The 16,985-nt window shown below is 44.2% G+C and overlaps 3 protein-coding genes, 1 long non-coding RNA gene, 1 other non-coding gene and 1 pseudogene across 8 annotated transcripts in view, besides 1 other annotated feature; 3 read left to right on the top strand and 3 right to left on the bottom strand.

The window, feature by feature from the left end:
- The window catches only part of CG13458 (uncharacterized protein), a 2,817-nt gene extending 1,607 nt beyond the window's left edge, over positions 1-1,210 (bottom strand). Inside the window, exons 1-2 of the mRNA NM_140491.2 lie at positions 484-1,210; positions 266-423 (exon numbers count right to left, since the gene is read on the bottom strand). Coding sequence (NP_648748.1) covers positions 266-423; positions 484-997 — 672 coding nt within the window. The 5' untranslated portion in view covers positions 998-1,210. The remainder of the gene's footprint in view (positions 1-265; positions 424-483) is intronic.
- Positions 29-91: a mobile genetic element.
- A 553-nt stretch (positions 1,211-1,763) lies between the features above and the next one.
- Positions 1,764-16,853, bottom strand: Ctps (CTP synthase). Of its 3 annotated transcripts, NM_140490.4 has the most exons (5): positions 8,699-8,885; positions 5,809-6,020; positions 3,781-3,951; positions 3,179-3,680; positions 1,764-3,114 (listed from the first exon to the last, which is right to left on the bottom strand). In NM_140490.4, the coding sequence occupies exons 2-5, from the start codon at positions 5,960-5,962 to the stop codon at positions 2,070-2,072; spliced, it is 1,872 nt and encodes a 623-aa protein (NP_648747.1). In that variant the 5' UTR covers positions 5,963-6,020; positions 8,699-8,885; the 3' UTR covers positions 1,764-2,069. The 3 variants fall into 3 exon arrangements, with proteins under 3 accessions (NP_648747.1, NP_001287067.1, NP_730023.1); NM_001300138.1 differs by lacking the exons at positions 5,809-6,020; positions 8,699-8,885 and adding an exon at positions 16,251-16,853; NM_168606.2 differs by lacking the exons at positions 5,809-6,020; positions 8,699-8,885 and adding an exon at positions 16,251-16,632.
- CG45071 (uncharacterized protein) lies at positions 4,037-8,885 on the bottom strand. Of its 2 annotated transcripts, NM_168607.2 has the most exons (4): positions 8,699-8,885; positions 5,809-6,151; positions 5,280-5,429; positions 4,037-5,223 (listed from the first exon to the last, which is right to left on the bottom strand). In NM_168607.2, the coding sequence occupies exons 2-4, from the start codon at positions 5,960-5,962 to the stop codon at positions 4,238-4,240; spliced, it is 1,290 nt and encodes a 429-aa protein (NP_730024.1). In that variant the 5' UTR covers positions 5,963-6,151; positions 8,699-8,885; the 3' UTR covers positions 4,037-4,237. The 2 variants fall into 2 exon arrangements, with proteins under 2 accessions (NP_730024.1, NP_001287068.1); NM_001300139.1 differs by lacking the exon at positions 5,280-5,429.
- On the top strand, positions 5,832-6,766 carry asRNA:CR43971 (antisense RNA:CR43971). The gene is made up of 2 exons (NR_073936.1): positions 5,832-5,985; positions 6,081-6,766.
- Positions 12,727-14,713, top strand: CR43972 (annotated as a pseudogene).
- Positions 15,265-16,233, top strand: lncRNA:CR43973 (long non-coding RNA:CR43973). The gene is made up of 3 exons (NR_073934.1): positions 15,265-15,506; positions 15,902-15,923; positions 15,980-16,233. It is a non-coding gene; the product is annotated as a long non-coding RNA:CR43973 (long non-coding RNA).
- Positions 16,854-16,985: the final 132 nt, after the last annotated feature.

Raw genomic sequence — 16,985 nt, 5'->3', positions numbered from 1 at the left:
CGCCCTTTACATTTGTATATAGAAATAGGAGAGTACGCTATAGCCAACTTCCTCGACTATCAGATACCCATTACTCATCTAGCGGGAATGCCACCATTAATGAGCATATCGATAGAAACTGGCAAGAAACCATTTTACCTGTTACATACTTTTCAACGAATCTATTATGCCCTTTTCCTTTAGGAGTGTAGGGTATACAAATGTAGAAGTTTTAAACTATAGTCCCTTCAGCAATTAAGCACAGTTTGTAATGAATACTACCTACATTGCACAGTGAGGCCATAAAATATTGCCTTGGCTTATAGATGTACTCCACATACTCCTCCACTTCCTCATCGGATGACTCGACATCGCTGGGCGGCGCTTGGCTGAAAAGCTTTCCAAGATTGCTGAATAACGCGGCTGCTGGGGATTCACCAGATCCTATCAAGCATATTTTAGTTATGTTGAATTGTATATACTTCCTAATGATTATCTAATTACCCTTTGGCAGTTTGCTGCCCAAGCATTTGAGTAGATCATTTATTTCCTCTTCTTTTGAAATTCCAGATGCCTTGGCTTCTGTTTTGAGTTTTGGAGTAACCGAGGTACTCGAAATCTTTGGTTTCTTTTCTTCACTTTTGATTTCCTTTGGTTGGGTAACTATTTTGACCGGATCAGTTGATGGCTTATTTTCGCTGGATGGCACAGCACTATTTTTGGCCAATAATTTCCTACGTAACAGTTGCTGTATCAGCCGGATTGTATCGTTCTCTTGCGGATTTTCCACTTGACCAATTTTTGATAATGATTCAAGCAGAGAATTTCCACTTGTAAGTAAGGGCTTTTCCACCGGAGGTTTACTTTCTACACCATTTGCCGCTTTTGAGCCATTACTTTTGAGTGAAGACGCAATTGCGTCTGGAGATTCCCCTTGATCCTGTGGCACCTGGTTGATCTTGTTGCGCTGGCGATTCCGAATCCTTGGCTTCTTTTTGTGGACCCCCGACTGAATCATGTTAGCTGCGTTTCTCTTATTTCGAGTGCAAAATTAGCCAGAGCACGTTGCTCAATTGAACGAACAATGAAGAATGCGCATTGTTCTTGGTTGGGAGTCTTGCGGTCCGCCTCGATTCAATTGGCCGCTAGCCATCGCTTCTCATCGCGGCCGCAAGCCCAAATGTATGCCCTGGCTATTTTTGTTGGGCACGGGCCTGACGATGTCTGACAACGCCAGCCGGTATCTGAATCCGCATCCCGCATACGAATCTCAATTCGCATGGGCTAGCGTCCATTATTATTCTCGAGTACCAGCGTTTGATTAATTCTCTGCCTATCTCAACTAATTGCGTCAACAAGCAGAAAATTACACTGAAGTCCACTCTGTGGTGCTCTTTAAAAATATAGTTCTTGGCAGAAAAGGGATTATACATAATCCCTTAATATATTTGTAAGAATTTAGAAAAAACAGTCAGTTTTTTAATAAGGTATCAGTTGCCAAAAAGTATTGATGGAACTGTCGTTAAAAATAGAAGCAACAATTGTTTTCAAAGTATTCCAATAGTTTATGTGTGAACAAAATCATAACAATTGGTATGGATATCTTGAAAAGCGATTTTTCCATAAATTCGGAAACAAATAAGCTTATTTAGCATGTTTCAATTCCAATTTCGAAATTTCGCGCCCAATTTGAAAAGAGAGAAATAGCACACATTTACTTTCCACGCACTATTTCCAATACCGTTCTTGCTGCCCGCTAAGTTCAAAATAAAACACAAACATTTGAAATTGTTCCATTAGTTATTTTTTTTTTCGCATCCAAAAAATATATATGAATTAAGATTTTCATATAAATTAAAAATGTACGGAAAGTAACATCGTAGTTTACTTAAGCTTAGGAGAAATTATAAAGGGTTTCTTATTATTAATGCCTCTTTCATAAAAGGTCAAAATTTTCAATTCGCAAATACCGTATTATACCCACCCAGTAATACTTAAGTTATCCCAAACTTTTGGGGTTTTGCGATAACAAAAGTACGTCTGATAATCGGATGTTAAACACTTTAGGATATAAGATACCGTTCACTAGTTTACTTATGGCCATTGGTAGGATCAACGCCTCCGCAGGCACCTTCGCTGTCGGAAGTGCTTATGCTACCATTGCAACTTTTTGATATTCCATTTGTGGGTGTAATGGGAATTTTCAAGGAGCTCAGCGATTTTGTTGCTCCGGCCAAGCCCACAACACTGTCCTCCTCATCCGAGGATGCGTCGGATAGCTGGCGGGGCGACAGGCGGCAACCGCGCTGAATATATTGGTTCAATCGATCCACTGAGGCCAGGATCAGGCCGAGGAAAGGAGGCGACGGCTTCAGAGGCCGCGACAAGTACTCTGGATGATATTGGGTGGCAACAAAGTAGGGATGACCGCTGAGCTCAATGATTTCCATCCTAGTTTTGTCGACGTCGGTGCCCACAAATCGCATGCCTTGCTCTTCCAGCAGATGCACGTATTTGGGATTAACCTCGTAACGATGCCGATGACGCTCCTGCACGCTTTTCGGATTGCCATACAACTGGCGAATGACACTAGGACCATCAGAGAAAACAGTTATTCGCTTGCCCAAGCGCATAGTGCCGCCCAATTGACCCGTGTGATGCTCTGGCATATCGATGACCAAGGCATTAGCTGTGTTCGGATCGATTTCTGTGGTGTTTGCATCCTTGAGACCAAGTTTATTTCGTGCGAATTCAATGACCGCCGCTTGCAGACCCAAGCAGATGCCAAGCAATGGCTTTTGATTCTCTCGCGCCCATTGGCATGCACGAATCTTGCCCTCCATTCCACGGGAACCGAATCCACCGGGGACTAGGATGCCATGGCTATCGCATAGCTTCTGCCACTCCTTGTGGTACTTGCTCGGCTCAGAATGCAAAGTTTCCTCCTCCAGCAGGCACGACTCGATAAAGACCAGTTCCAGTTTGCGATTCACTGCCAGGGCGGCATGTTGCAGGGCTTTAACTACGGAGGCGTACGAATCCGTGAACTTGGTGTACTTTCCCACGACGGCGATGCAAACTTCACGGCGAACGGTCTCCGTTCGACGCGCCAAATCTCGCCATTGCTGCAAGCATCTAAAAATAACAAACAATTTGTGATTAACTTACTTTCAGGGTTTAAATATAGACCTTAACTTACTTGGTCCTCTTGCTCATGTCGATATTAAGCTGTAGGCGCTCATTTAGGTATTCAATAACACCATTCTGCTCCATCAGCAGCGGAACATGATAAATGGAGTTCAAATCGTGGATGCATATCACCTGATCCGGCCCCACATGACAAAAGTTGCTGATCTTCTCCTTGACCTCCAGTCCAATGGGTTTCTCCGATCGGCAGACAATCAAATCGGGACTCAGGCCACATCCTCTCAGTTCTCTGACCGAACTTTGTGTGGGCTTGGTCTTGGGTTCTCCGGTAGCCTTTGGCAACGGAACCAGCGACACATGGGCCAAACAGAAGTTCTCTCTCTTTACGCGGAACTGAAACTGACGGAAGGCCTCTACGAAAGGCATGCCTTCGATGTCACCAATCGTTCCTCCCAATTCCACGATGCACACCTGTGGCTTTGAAGATCCCTGAACGGGTGTCTGGGCCACGCGCTCCACCCATTCCTGAATGGCATCAGTGATGTGTGGGACAACTGCAAGGGACAGAATGTTAAATCAACCAATCTTCCCAATCTCAAAGGTTTTCTAGTTATAAAGGATAATAATGGGATATGATCTGGTTTGCTCACTCACCTTGAACCGTTTTGCCCAAGTACTCGCCAGTGCGCTCCTTCTCAATGACCAACTTGTAAATTTTTCCGGTGGTTATGTTGTTGTCCCGATGCAGGGTAACATCCAAAAACCGTTCATAGTTTCCCAGATCCAGATCCACCTCGGCGCCATCGTCCAAAACGTAAACCTCGCCTGCGAAAAAAATTATAACAATTAATTCGTGGTTTCAGCATAATGTGGACCACCCTTCTTAGTAAAAATGAAAAGAACTGAAAATCATTTTAATGTTACATTTTTATTTCCAGGGTATTTGTGCTTAGGCGTAAATGGCGCACTCCCAGCTTTCCTTGGAGTGGCGCTCAACTAGAAATCAATCAAATAGCATGGCATGGACACGAACTAAGTATAATGCTTACGATCTAGGCTAGTGGGCGTATGTACAGTCTTGAGCTTAATCTAGGCATTCTGAGCTGTTCCACTACTTGGACTCCTCAAGATCTTCTTTGTAGAGTTCCTTGAAGATGAGCTTTTGTATCTTGGTGCGTATGCGCAGCTTCTGGGCTGCGGTCAGCTGCTTCATGTACGGATGTAGGCTGAGCAAGTAGTGGTAGTCATCGTCCTCTGGTACGAGCGGAGTGTCCATTGTCGAGGAACCATTAAAATTGCTATCCTCGGAGAGACGCGGGCGCTTCAGCTTAAGGGCGGGTATCAGTCCATTGGCGTAGGAGTGTTGAGTGAAGCTCAGGTGATCTCCGTTTCCTCCTACAGCAGAGGTGGGTCCGAAATCCTCATTTCGGTCTTTGGCCGCAAGATGTGCTGCTGCCAGAGTGGCCAGCGGATGGTGTGCTTTGTTGTATAGAGGCGGTGGCGACACAGATCTCTTGCCGCCCATTGGCGCTCCATTCGAGGATACAGATGACGCGGATGTGGTCGTTGCCGGCGCCAGAACAGCTGCTGAGCCCGGTTGTTGTACTTGTGCGGATGTGGTGGTCACCATTGGCGGTGGAGAACAGTGTGCGGCTGGTGGTTCCACTAGCACTTGTAGTGAGGGTGCCACTGGAGATGTCATTTGCTGTGGCGGAGGTGGCTTTCTGCTCAAGTCCTCCGCCTCCTTTTCCAGCTCCATCAACTGAGCGCGGAGTAATCCTGCCTTAATTAAAGCGTGCTGATGTGCCTCTTCTTGGGCTCGCAAAGCTCCGGTGGCCAGTGGTGTGGTGCTAACTTGATTCATTTGATGCGCAGCCGGTGGCGTGGGCATCGTTTCCTCCATGGTGGCTTCGCTAGCCTCTCCGTCCGCCTCCATTTCCTCCTCGTCGTAATCCTCGTCGCTGTCCTGCAGACGACGTATTAGACCGTTTGTTAAATCCGGCTCCACCACTGTCTTTTCACAGTCCTCGCTTTGCTGGCTGAAGTAAAATGACTGATCCTGTTCGTTCTTTGGCAAACGATGACGCATGTGATCAGCTAAAAAAAAGTAATTCCCATTTATAAAAGTAAGTAATCACATGACTCGAACTCACTTAAAAACAACAATGCATAGTAGTGCAGCCACTTGGACTCAAAGGTGGCCGGATCCACCATAAAATCACCGTTATCCGCCCGCGGTATCCTTTTGTACTCCACACGGAAATTGTCTCGAAGTCCCTTCCATTTGGCCTTGAGAACGATCTCTGGGAGAGAGAGTGGGATAACGATAGAAATCGCTTTGTTCGCGCTTGGAGTCATTGTCAGTGTTGCCAACTTGGCTTTTTGTTCGCCAAATCTGATTCGAATAGGAAACTTTTTAATTTAGCTACCTTTTACTTTTTACGAACTTTTTAATTAAATTTAAAATATATTTCTTTATGTGCTTTTAAAGTTTTTAAAAGACAAACAAACACAGACACTCACAATTTGGTAATCTCATGTAAAGCTAATACTGTTTACATAAAAATTTAATTTAATTCATATTTATATTTATTTACACTATTAAAATTAACTTTTTAACTTTTTTTTTTTTGGTTGGCAACACTGTTCTGGGAACTCTTTTCATCCACATGCTCCACTTACTTGGCAGTTTGTGCGCTCCGCTCAGCTCGTCCCACATCTGCTCGAGGAAGGCCTTGTTGCAGTGGAAATTGCGGTTCCAGATGGCCGGGCGCTCCTCGATGTCGTGAATAAACTGCTCCACATTGAGCACAATGGTGGACTTTTTTGGCGCCATCTTAGCGCTCTCAAAGTGATTGAGTGAGTTTTATATATTTTATTTCGCACTTTTGTCTCTATTTTGCGGGCACACTTTATTTAATAAGTAACTCCTGCTGTCTCACTTGTCCGCTCAGCTAACGGTGAATTGCAATTGCATGCTCCAACGGCACACACACGCACTCACGCACACCACTATACAAACTCACTGAGAGAAATGAGAGGAACGAAGAGCATTAGTCGGCTTCTTGACCACTCACTAAAGCCATCCCGCTCCCACCCACCCACGAGTTAGTTGCGATCCCCGACCATCAATGAGCAGCCAGTACTCTCCAAACTGTTAACACAATAACTTCATTAAGATTCCTTCCTTGGGCTTAGGCCCAAAATCGAGCTGGGCGACAGGAAATGCCGCACTGCTCGCTCTGCTCCCCATCGTCCATCTTCTCCCTCCCTCGCATTCTGCTCCCCAGCCAGAAGCAAATGAAGAAGAGGACGCGGCAGGAAAGAAGCAGCGAAATCAAATTATAAACACGCCAGGGCGGAGGAGAGGGCACGGGCAGACAGGAACAGACGGCGATGAGCGACGACCGAGAGACCAACCAGCCAACGGTTACTCCACGAGCCTGCCTGCCAGCCACTCTGCCCCGCTGCACCCCGCTCCCACTACCGATAACGCTGCCGGTTCCGCTGACTCTGTCTCTCCCTGCTCACCGCCCGCCCTCAATGCACTGGATACACTTGGGAAAACAGGTCAATGATTTAGGTATTTCATTTCAGAAATCGTCATTTTCAAAATTACTTTATAACTTAAGAATAACATAATAATCAATAATTTATATGTAGCACTTGGCAGCAAAAGAAAATGAAAACTGTCAAATCTAATCAATTTAATATTTTTTTTGGAAATATTACTGATAAGAAAGTTTACTTGTTACTCCTTCCCACAACTAATTACCAATACAGTATTCCCACCCTCATATTTCTCCGAGTGCATCGTCTGGCCCCAGTGCATCGGTGTGGATGTGGACATGTGGTGATTGTGTGTGTGAGTCAGGCGCAGGCGGCGGCATTCAGTCAGTCATGCAAAAATGTTTGCCGTGCACAGAGTGCGAAATACTAAAAACGGCAGCGTGCGGAGTGTGGAGACTTTGGATTGTGTGAGGGGAAGGGGGCAGGGGGCGCAAGGGGAGCGGATGCGAAGGCACAGGCCGCAAAGCACACACATTCACAGACATACATATACATATGTATGTATGGATATTCCAGCGAGCAAAAGCAATTTCTGGCGGCAGCTACAGCTTTGCTGCAGGCACAGCACGGCAGAGCAGAGCAGAGCAGACAAGAGACCGACCAGAAGACCAAGCCAAGCCAAGCCAGACAAATAATGCGTCACGTTGCGCAGTCGTTAAATTTTCGTTTTCGTCGTTGCCGTTGCTGTTTTTATGGGCAAAAACTGCCGGCGACAGTGTGTTTCACTGCTGTTGTTGTTGTTAGGCGAGGGCAGGGTGAAAAATGTAGGGAAGGGGGCTATCGGGGTTGGAAAAGCGGGCTGAAAAGCTGGCCCAGCTGCTGTCGAGGTGATTGGGAGCTGGGTAACTAACAGCTCCTCTGCTGGTAGCCAAGAATTTCACAAGTTTCGACCCGCCGTGGAAAGTTATGAGGCCTTACACATACACATACACGCTCGATGCTTTTTTTTTTTTGAACTGGAAGCTGTTTGGCTAGGAAATTGGCAGCTAAGTGGACTAACACTGTGGGGATTTGGAAATCATTTCCTTAATTTTGATTTCCCGCTGCTTATCAGCAAGAGTCAAGGAAACAAGAGATAAGAGAGTTGCTTTGGCTGAATAACTATACTATTTATAGGTCAGATCTTGCATAAAGGCGATGTATTGATCGAAATGAAAGAAATAATGATTACTTTTTGCTTAACCCATGAAAAGCCGAAGAGTGTGGAGAGTTCAGATTACATTAAATGTGGGTAAGTTACATTAACATGTTAAATTGATAGCTTACTCGAAACTACTTATGGCTTATCATAAATATAAAAAACTGTAAAACAATTTGAAATACGCTTAGAATTGAAGAACATATGGATGAAGCAGAATTCAAGAATTTAAATTTAATTTAAACCTGGACTTTTATTTTAAACCAATTGCAAAACGTGGATGTTTTTCATATATAAGTTAACTTAGGTCATTTGCATATGCGTTTAAATATTAACTCTTTGTTTTCTTCACTCCCTTTTAGGCTTTAAAGTTTCAACTGTATTCATTGTTTTTTTCCCTTTCCTGAAGATTTACATTCAAGTTATTTACTCCTTCTCGGTTTATAAAGCTCTAATATCTTTTCTCTTAGCTTCAAATTACCAGGCCACCTGATCTGTAAATCATACACATATCGGTTCCTTATCATCAAACTCCCACTCTCTTTTAGGAAAAATTATTCTCTTTCTTTTTCCTCACCAAACTTTAATATCCATCACTCCCTCCCCCTCTCGCTAAAAACTGTCATTGAAATTGGCCCAGGAATGAAGAGCAAAGAAAGATGGGCTCAAAGGGGGGTGGGCCATAAACCATATAGTTTCCTCTATAAAATCAATAAAACCCACGCACACACATGTGCGTGTCTCATTCGCTAACACACATATGCAAAAATTAGCGCGCCAGGAGTCGCAACTAGCGGGACATGTGAGTGGTTTCCAGAGGGTGGCGAATCAGTGGATGTGTGTGTGTGTGTATGTTTCTGTTACCGCCAAGTTTATAATAATCGAAAAGTTTTTTTTTGCGCTCGGTCAGCCGCGCCGGCCCGTAGATTCCGTTATGTCCCGAGAGCGTTTTCCACGAGCGCGAATGAAAAGTCGAGAAGCCGAAATGCGGAATTGCGAATTCCCGAACCAAAATGCGAACCACTGCTGATTGCAGTCAGCTTACAACTGAAATTGAAAATTCAGCAGAGCAAAGTGCGAAGCGCCGCTGCTTCTGCTGCTGCTGCTGGCTGTCGCAGCGTTGTTGCTGTTGCTTTTGCCTTTGCTGCCGTTGACGCGCCGCCACCGCTGCCGCACACAGACCGCTCTGCCCCTGCCCCGACCCCTCCCCCTTTCTCACACTCTCTCGCTCCCCACCTCCCTCTGACCCATCGGCTATTTGCCACTGCGACAGGCTGCAGTCAAGCCATCCGCCATCAGGCCGAGAGCCATGAGCCATGAGCCAGCCAGTCAGCCAGCAGGCCGTGTTCAGGCCCAGGCCCAGTCGCAGTCGTAGCAGTCCCATTTCCATTCCCACTCCCGCTCTCCCTACCGTTCCCACTCCAAATTCGAATCCCCGGCCAGGTCCACAAGCCCCCCAAAAGCCAAGCGAGCCAGCCAGAGCCACCAGCCAGCCAGCCAACAAAACGTGCCAACTAGCGGCGGCAGCTGAAACGACGCCAGCCAAACAGCCAACAGCCACCAGCAGCAGCAGGCAGGCAAAATAATATGAAAAAAAAAAAACAAAAAAGTCCTAAAGGCCTTCTAAAGAGAACGAAAATGATGATACTCTTGCCTTGAATATAAGAATGCATATCAGTAGCGTTAGGGTCTTTAGCTATGTATGTATGTATATGAGAAAATCAATCTATTAATCTGAAGCAATGAAAAGTATCATGTGAAGAATTTACGCAGTTAAACGATGTTAGGTGGAAGATGAAATCCTAGTATTCTTCTCGCAACCGACTGTCCAACCAACCACTCGTCGAACTGGCAATACCCTCCGTAGAAGAGAGGGCATGAGAAGCGCACACTGAAACGCAAAAAACGCCAGCGAGGAGGCGCAGGCCTCCAATGGGCGGAGTGTAGGTGGGAGGGGCAGTGGGGCAGAGCAGTCAGCAGGCTGGCAGTTAAGTTCAGTTTCAGGCGAGAGCCAAAGCCACGCCACAAGCTTTTGCTTTTGCTTTTGCCGGCGCGACACACATACATACGTACACAATGTGTGAATGTGCATGTGTATGCGGTGATGATAGGGGAGGGGGAGGAGAGTGCGAGCCAGAGGGAGGTGGAGAAGCGCGCACAAACGCTAAAAACGGCCGCCGCCATTTGCTTCGCTCTGCTCGCTTCTGGCTCCCCGTGTTGTTGCTTTTGCTTCTGCTGCTTTTGGGCATATTATTGCCGGCTATCCAGCACACGCACACCAACACACTCACCCAGAGCCGCACGGCCACACAAACACATGCGAGAGAGAGCCAGCCGAGCTGTCTGTGTGAGGTGGAGCCGGTGGCCTGCTCTCCTCCAGCCGTGCTTCCTCACTCTTCCTTCGCTCTTCCTGTCCTGCCTGCCTGGCTGCCTACTGCATGCTCAGCCAACAACAATCGACGCGCGGAAGCGAGCGAGCTAGCGAGCGAAAAGCATAAACCATGAAGAGAGCGAGAGCGGGGTGTAAGGGGAGCGGGTGCTGGTGAGGGCGCGGGCGGAAGAGAGGAGGCTCGTTAAAATCACGCGACAGGAGGCAGCGGCGGCAGCAGCAGAAGAAGAAGAAGAACCAACGGGGGCGGTGCAACAAACGCCGGGCAAAGCGAATCGATGTGAATTTGGCTGTGGCTCCACGGCTACCGCTGTTCCTCTTTCCTCTGCGCTCTCCTCTTCACACTTCCTCCCCCTCGCTCCAACCGCTCATCACTTCTCTGCTTCTCCAGCTCACACTTCTTCTTCTTCTGGCGCCTGTCGCTCAGACACCGTAAGTGTGAGGTGGGTGGCGTTGGGTGGAACAACGGAGGTGGCTGGCAGCGAGGTCGTAATACAACGCTGTATTGTAAGGGGCAAGTGCGATTGGCCAGCCGCACCGAACTTTCCGATTTAATTTCTCACAATTAAGCAACGGAATCGCGCCCCCAGTTGCATAATCACCGTAAGCGATTCTTATATGAATATTCTTTAAGACTGACATGACTATATCTATGTACATACATATGTATGTACATATATTTAGTTTCTTAATCAATTTGAAGAATTTAAACATTCTTCCGATTCCCGATTCAGATTTTCATTTGCTATTATTTGCTACTATTGATAAGAAACGATACTTTTTTCCCTACGTTATTCATAAATCAAAATGTTATAATTGTATGTATTTCAAGAATAGGTTTGCAGTTGAAGTACTCAACAATGTTTTGGAAAGATGAATCAACGGTTTTGGTAAGATAATTTTGATACTTTGATAAATAAAATCCACAGGGGTGTTATAACTAGGGCAACATTATTAAAATTTTACATAAAGATTTATTTGAAACTATATAACAAATTTATTATCTTTTTTTAAGAACAAGTTCATATTAACCTTCATTATTAATAAACATTTTGATTAATGAGAGGGTTTTATGATAGCTGGCTGAAGCTAACTTCTGGAATGCTAAAGATTGCTAGTCTTGTAGAAACATACCTTTGCCATTTACATATCAGTAATCAGTAACTAAGTTGCTGGGACCAACAAAAATGAGAATAATTTAACTAACGGCTACTGTGTTCCGTAACTTCCCGGCGATCCATAAGCTATGCTTAAAGTTATGGCAAGTGGGCAAACTTTCGACCAGACGCGAGATTGAAGCTTATGAAGCCATAGAACACACACGCACACACAGACACGTGCGGGCCCATCAGTTAACCGTAGTGGGTGTGTGTGTGTGCTCTTGTGCCTGTGTGCGTGTGCCAGCAAATGAGGGGGCGTAACGGTGGCAGGCGTGGACGAGGGGCGGCATTGGGAGGCAGCCACTCAACTCAGACGCCAGCAACGCGTAGCAACGGTCACATCCTGCTGGCGAGCTGTCGTTGGAGAGTTGGGCTGGAGAGCCGCCACAGCGGAATGGTATTTTCCATTTAATTTTTGCACACTCGCACACACGCACAAAAGCGTGCACACGCGGGCCATATGTACATGGGTACAGTGGAGCATCGATAAGTGCAATTAAGCAAATTTCGAACGACATACTTACAAGTATGGTCCATATTAATAAAGGAAATCTAACTGTCATCTCTTAATGACAGTTTAATGGTTATTTTTACTGGGTAATTCCAGCATAAAATATGTATTTACATGTTTACTATTTATTATTATTACTATTTACTATTAAATCGTTTAGTGCGTTACTACTGTATGTATAAAAGATGTATGTATAAAAGATTTAAATAAATCAAGACTAGCATGCTTCAATTCCAATTTCGAAATTTCGCGCCTAATTTGAAAAGAGAGAAATACAGAGAGGTGTTAGCACACATTTACTTTCCACGCACTATTTCCATTACCGTTCTTGCTGCCCGATAAGTTTGAAATAAAACACAAGCATTTGAAATTGTTCCATTAGTTATCCAAAAAATATATATGAATTAAGATTTTCATATAAATTAAAAATGTACTAAAAGTAAAATTGTACTTTACTTAAGCTTAATAGGACAAATTATAAAAGGGTTCTCATTCTTAATGCCTCTTCCATAAAACGTCAAAATTTCTAATTCCCAAATACCGTATTATACCCAGGTATACTTAAGTTATCCCCAACATTTGGGGTTTTGCGATAACAAAAGCACGCCTGATAAGCGGAGCGTCGATAAGTGCAATTATGCAATTTTCAAATTAAATACATACAAATATCGTCTATATTAATAAGGGAAATCTAACTAAGGGATCTAACAAACAATTAGATCTCTTAATGACAGTTATTTCGTTATTTTTAGTGGGAAATTCCAGCATACAGTATGTAAATATTTACATGTTTACTATTTATCGCTTTTGAAGTCCATATAATCGTTTAGTGAGTTACTACTGTATGTGGCAGCACACGCACAAGGCGGAGCAGGAGTGTGAGCAAAAAAAGGGAAAGAGGAGCATCAGAGCAGCCAGAGGTGGGAGCAATATCAACAACAACAGCGGCAGCAGCAGCAACAGCAAAGGCCCAAGCATTATTGTCGTCGCGAAACGAAACGTGAGCGTAACGAATGCGCAAGCAGAAATCCAGCAACAAAGCAAATGCAGGCCAAAAAGGCGGTGGAAGAGAGCTGGTGCCAGAGGGTTGGGGGGTGCAGTTAATGGCGCACAGGCAAAGAGCAACAGCTGCTAACGATGTTGACGCGCCGATGACGGCCGCAACCAAATGGGCAGACAGAGCTGCGAAAGAGAGGACAAAGAGGACGATGAGCAGCAGGCGGAGGCGGTGGACGGCGGAGAGCACAAGAGCTTGGCTCTTTTATGGCTAAAAACGCTAATGTGACCGATGGACCGATGTAGGGGGAAGTGGGAGGGGCAGGGATAGGGAAGGGAGCATGACGGAGCGCAAAGCACACGCAATAAGCCCAGGCAGCAAGAACAACAACAGCAGCCACAAAGCAACACAAGCACTCGGCAGCTAGAAGAAGACACCCTCAAAAGATGGAACACCGCAGCGGCCACTATGGCGACCCTTGCCATTTCCCATTTCCCATTCCTCTTTCCCTACCCCCCATCCTTACCGCCCTTCTTCGCACCCACTCACACTTACACTACCGAAATTAACGCACAACAAATGAAGCACACGCATGTGCCGCCGTCGCAGTCGCAGTCGACGTCGGCAGCGAACTCAAGCGCACATCAACAACTACAGACACAACAAATGAGCAGAATTGCATTTTGTGCATTTCGACCCGCAAAAAGTGTAAGCTGGGCACAAAAATGCAAATGACAGGCGGCAGACAGTAATCCCCTATGGATGAATGGGCTAGCGGGGGCGGTGGTGGTTGGTGCGTTGCGCGAGGGAGATGAACTGGCCGCCCATTTCATTCATCGAAGTTGCTAGGGCCCATATACACCAATCAAAGTGAGTCATAATTGATAAGGTGAGTAGAAATACTTTTAACTTAAATAATTTCATTTCAAGGGGTATTAAACCAAAAAAAAAAACCTTAATAACCTTTTTTAACTATATGTTCAGCAACTGTGTAGATATACGCTTTTATATTAATTAAAGTGTAAATATTAACCTAACCTAATAAACCGTCCAACTAAGAGTACTTTGTTACATGTTCAAGTATCTAAGTTTTATTCAAGCATTTCAATTATGAACGAATACTTCTAGTTATTTTATGTTTGGCTAGAAAATCATATTAACAGTATCCGTTTGGTTCACGCATAAACTAACCACAATAAAATGTATTAATGCATTCCCACCTCAATCCTTTGCAGATTTGGAGTTGTTTCGTCGGATGCCAAGCATACCATGTACTACTGCTAGGTGACCGATGTGGACAAGGCAATAGGTGGCGGCGGCGTGGACGACGAGATCATCGAGGTGGTGAAGCTGTCCCTGGAGAAGGCCAAGCGGATGATCCAACAGGCAGCCGTCAACAAAAGCCCGCCCAGCTTGTTTGATGTGCCCGATGCGTAGGCCTAGAGGCGAACGTTGTGTTATAACACTCAACACTAACCAATACGAATGCTTTCCAGCTGACCCGCATTGTGAGGGCGCCTAGCGTACACGATATAATATTGAAATTCCCGTGCCCGTCGAGGCTTAGCTTATGATATGTATACCGTGTAATATATAATGCACCCTGGCCAGATGTCCGCTTATGAATTCGGTCAGACGTGTCATCTCAGCTGCGAGTTCCACTCCCACCGCGGCTGCCAAGTGCATAAGTCGCCTATAAATCAAAATGCCGCAAAACGGGTTCCTCTTTTCTCCGATCAAAACCCATCCGATCCGATTCGATGTGATGGGACCTGGTACTGTGGAGGACCAATACCCATACGTACCCATCTCATCCTATCCGAAGCCCCTGTCGGGCAGATCATTAAATGATCATTAAATATATTATAAAATCCATTTTTGTGATAGAACGTTGTCTACCGACATTTTTTTTTGCTTTCGCTTTAAGTTACTACATAAATACATATGTATTTAATCGCACGCGCAGAGCGGCCAAGCAAATCCTGCAGGTCAACGCTGCGGCACATGTCGCACACACATACGCACAGTGGTAGGCGCCCACCACCCAAACACACTCGCACACACACGCATGCAAATAAACGCATAGTAATTGCATTGGCACGTTGTATAAATAAATTTGCAAGTGTGTGTCGCTGCTGCCGTTTATTTATTAAACGTTGTTGTTATTGTAGCTATCATCAACTTGCCAGGGGAAGTACAGAGTGAGTAAAACGGATCAGTGAGAAAGTGCAAGAGAGTACAATCAATTTCGTATTGTAAATAAAAAGAGAGAGATAAAATAAATTTCCCAACTCACACGGTATCATTAAATGTAAGTAAGGAACAATAAGTTCTATTTGTCAGTTATAATTGAGCCGCCAGTGGGTTCGGATCAGTTTCAATTTATTAGAAGTGCGCCTGTGTGAAAAGTTTCCCTTCTCCACTAACAGAGGCAAAAAAGGAAAGCAAAACAAAAATAAGAAAATAACCAGCAAGGCAGAGCAAGTGAAACGGACAGAAAAAACTTTCATTTTCAATGTCAAGCAACAATAAAAACGTCTGCCGGTTGGGGGAGGCAATTTTGTGATGAGAGAGCCAAAAACAAAGAGCGGGATTAAGAAAGAGAAAGGAAGAAGGTGAGAGAGATCTAACTTTCATTGTACAAGAGCATGAGCATTGGTAGCAATTGCTTGCTATCTCTGTTGCCAGCAGAAAAAGCGTTAATTTCTTTTCGATTTCCGACTCAAAGATTCAAGAACACGTGCAATTGTTGCTGGTTATCAGAGAGCGAGAGAAATAGAGAGCATGAAAAACAGCTGACGACTGCCTTTCTATGCATCTCTGTTACACATCCTCTTGTTTATTTACACTGAGAAAAACAGTTTTACCATTTACTTTAAATGCGATTTTGATACCATCTCATTCTTTTTATAAGCACCCTGTATTAAATCAAATTAAACAAATCGTAAAATTTAGTTTCACTTTACATTTATTATTGAATAATTATTATTATATATTATTGTCTTTATAGATTTGAAAAGTTTTCCCATATCGTAAGTGATGTATTGTTACTTTATTTATTTGTTATTAAACGTTTGTTTTTGCTCAGATTATTTATTTTGGCGGGAGAGCGCCACACCGCTCTCTCCTTTTCCGTCACCTCACACCATGTGGTTATAACCAGACGCGTGGCTTTACAACAACAATAGTCTTACAACAATAGATGCACATACTGACACTCGCCGCACACTTACACTCGCACAGATGGGCAAAATATTGAAAAATTGCCAAAATAAGAGACCAGACATTTTTCGAATGTCGAAAGCAAGACATACTATAGACACCATATAAAATAATGGGAAGACCTCTTGAAAACTCACCATGCTCATAAGGCGAAAAGGTTCCAGCATCTATATTGATATAGGGGTCAATCTTGATCGAGGTTACATCCAGACCACAGGATTTCAAAAGCGTTCCGAACGAGGAGGCAATCACTCCTTTTCCCACGCCACTAATGACGCCACCAGTTACCAGGATGTATTTCATCCTTTCGTCTCGAATGTCAATCTTTGGGATCACCAAATGTGGAGGATTATCGTGTTATCGGTTCAATTCGCGGTGGACACTCAATCTGAGGCAATCCGAGCCACAATTTATTGTTTATTTGCCTTTGCTGCACGTGGTTTTAGAAATTGGATTCGTTTAATATCTCATACGTATTTATGGTATGACCACCGCTCATTTCATTGAGAATACCAGTGACTCACCGTGTGTTGTTAAACGTCACAAAAACCGCGCGGTTTCCTATGCATTAAAATTGAGTTCCCGCAAAAATAAACAAGAATCAAATGTAATTTTAGCATAGCAGTGAGGACTGGTTACATATTTATTTGGAAACTTGCGATTTAAATCTAAAGAAAAAATGGCCTATAATTCGTATTACTTTCCCTTGTTTATATTTTTACTCTTTGTGTATAGTTTGCGTTTTTAAAAGGAATTTCACGTTTTATATTACCAATTTTAAGTGTAAATAAATCATAATATCCGGTAAATTTGAATTGTCATAGATCCAAACAACTTTAAATGTGCATATTTAAAATTATATTAAATAATTT

The sequence above is a fragment of the Drosophila melanogaster genome, chromosome 3L (genome assembly GCF_000001215.4).
Source record: "Drosophila melanogaster chromosome 3L".
In the NCBI taxonomy this organism is placed as follows: Eukaryota; Metazoa; Arthropoda; class Insecta; order Diptera; family Drosophilidae; genus Drosophila; species Drosophila melanogaster.
Note: the sequence above shows the minus strand (reverse complement) of the source record. Positions and strands in the feature narration are given on the sequence as shown.

Coding starts and splice junctions, on each gene's coding strand:
- CG45071 (NM_168607.2), bottom strand. CDS start 5,962: ATGGCGCCAAAAAAGTCCACCATTGTGCTCAATGTGGAGCAGTTTATT. Junction 5,430..5,808: donor CGGAGCGCACAAACTGCCAA/GTAAGTGGAGCA, acceptor TCTCTCTCCCAG/AGATCGTTCTCAAGGCCAAA. Junction 5,224..5,279: donor CTATGCATTGTTGTTTTTAA/GTGAGTTCGAGT, acceptor ACTTTTTTTTAG/CTGATCACATGCGTCATCGT.
- Ctps (NM_001300138.1), bottom strand. CDS start 16,416: ATGAAATACATCCTGGTAACTGGTGGCGTCATTAGTGGCGTGGGAAAA. Junction 3,952..16,250: donor CTTTTCGCCTTATGAGCATG/GTGAGTTTTCAA, acceptor TTTTTTTCGCAG/GCGAGGTTTACGTTTTGGAC. Junction 3,115..3,178: donor GACATGAGCAAGAGGACCAA/GTAAGTTAAGGT, acceptor TGTTATTTTTAG/ATGCTTGCAGCAATGGCGAG.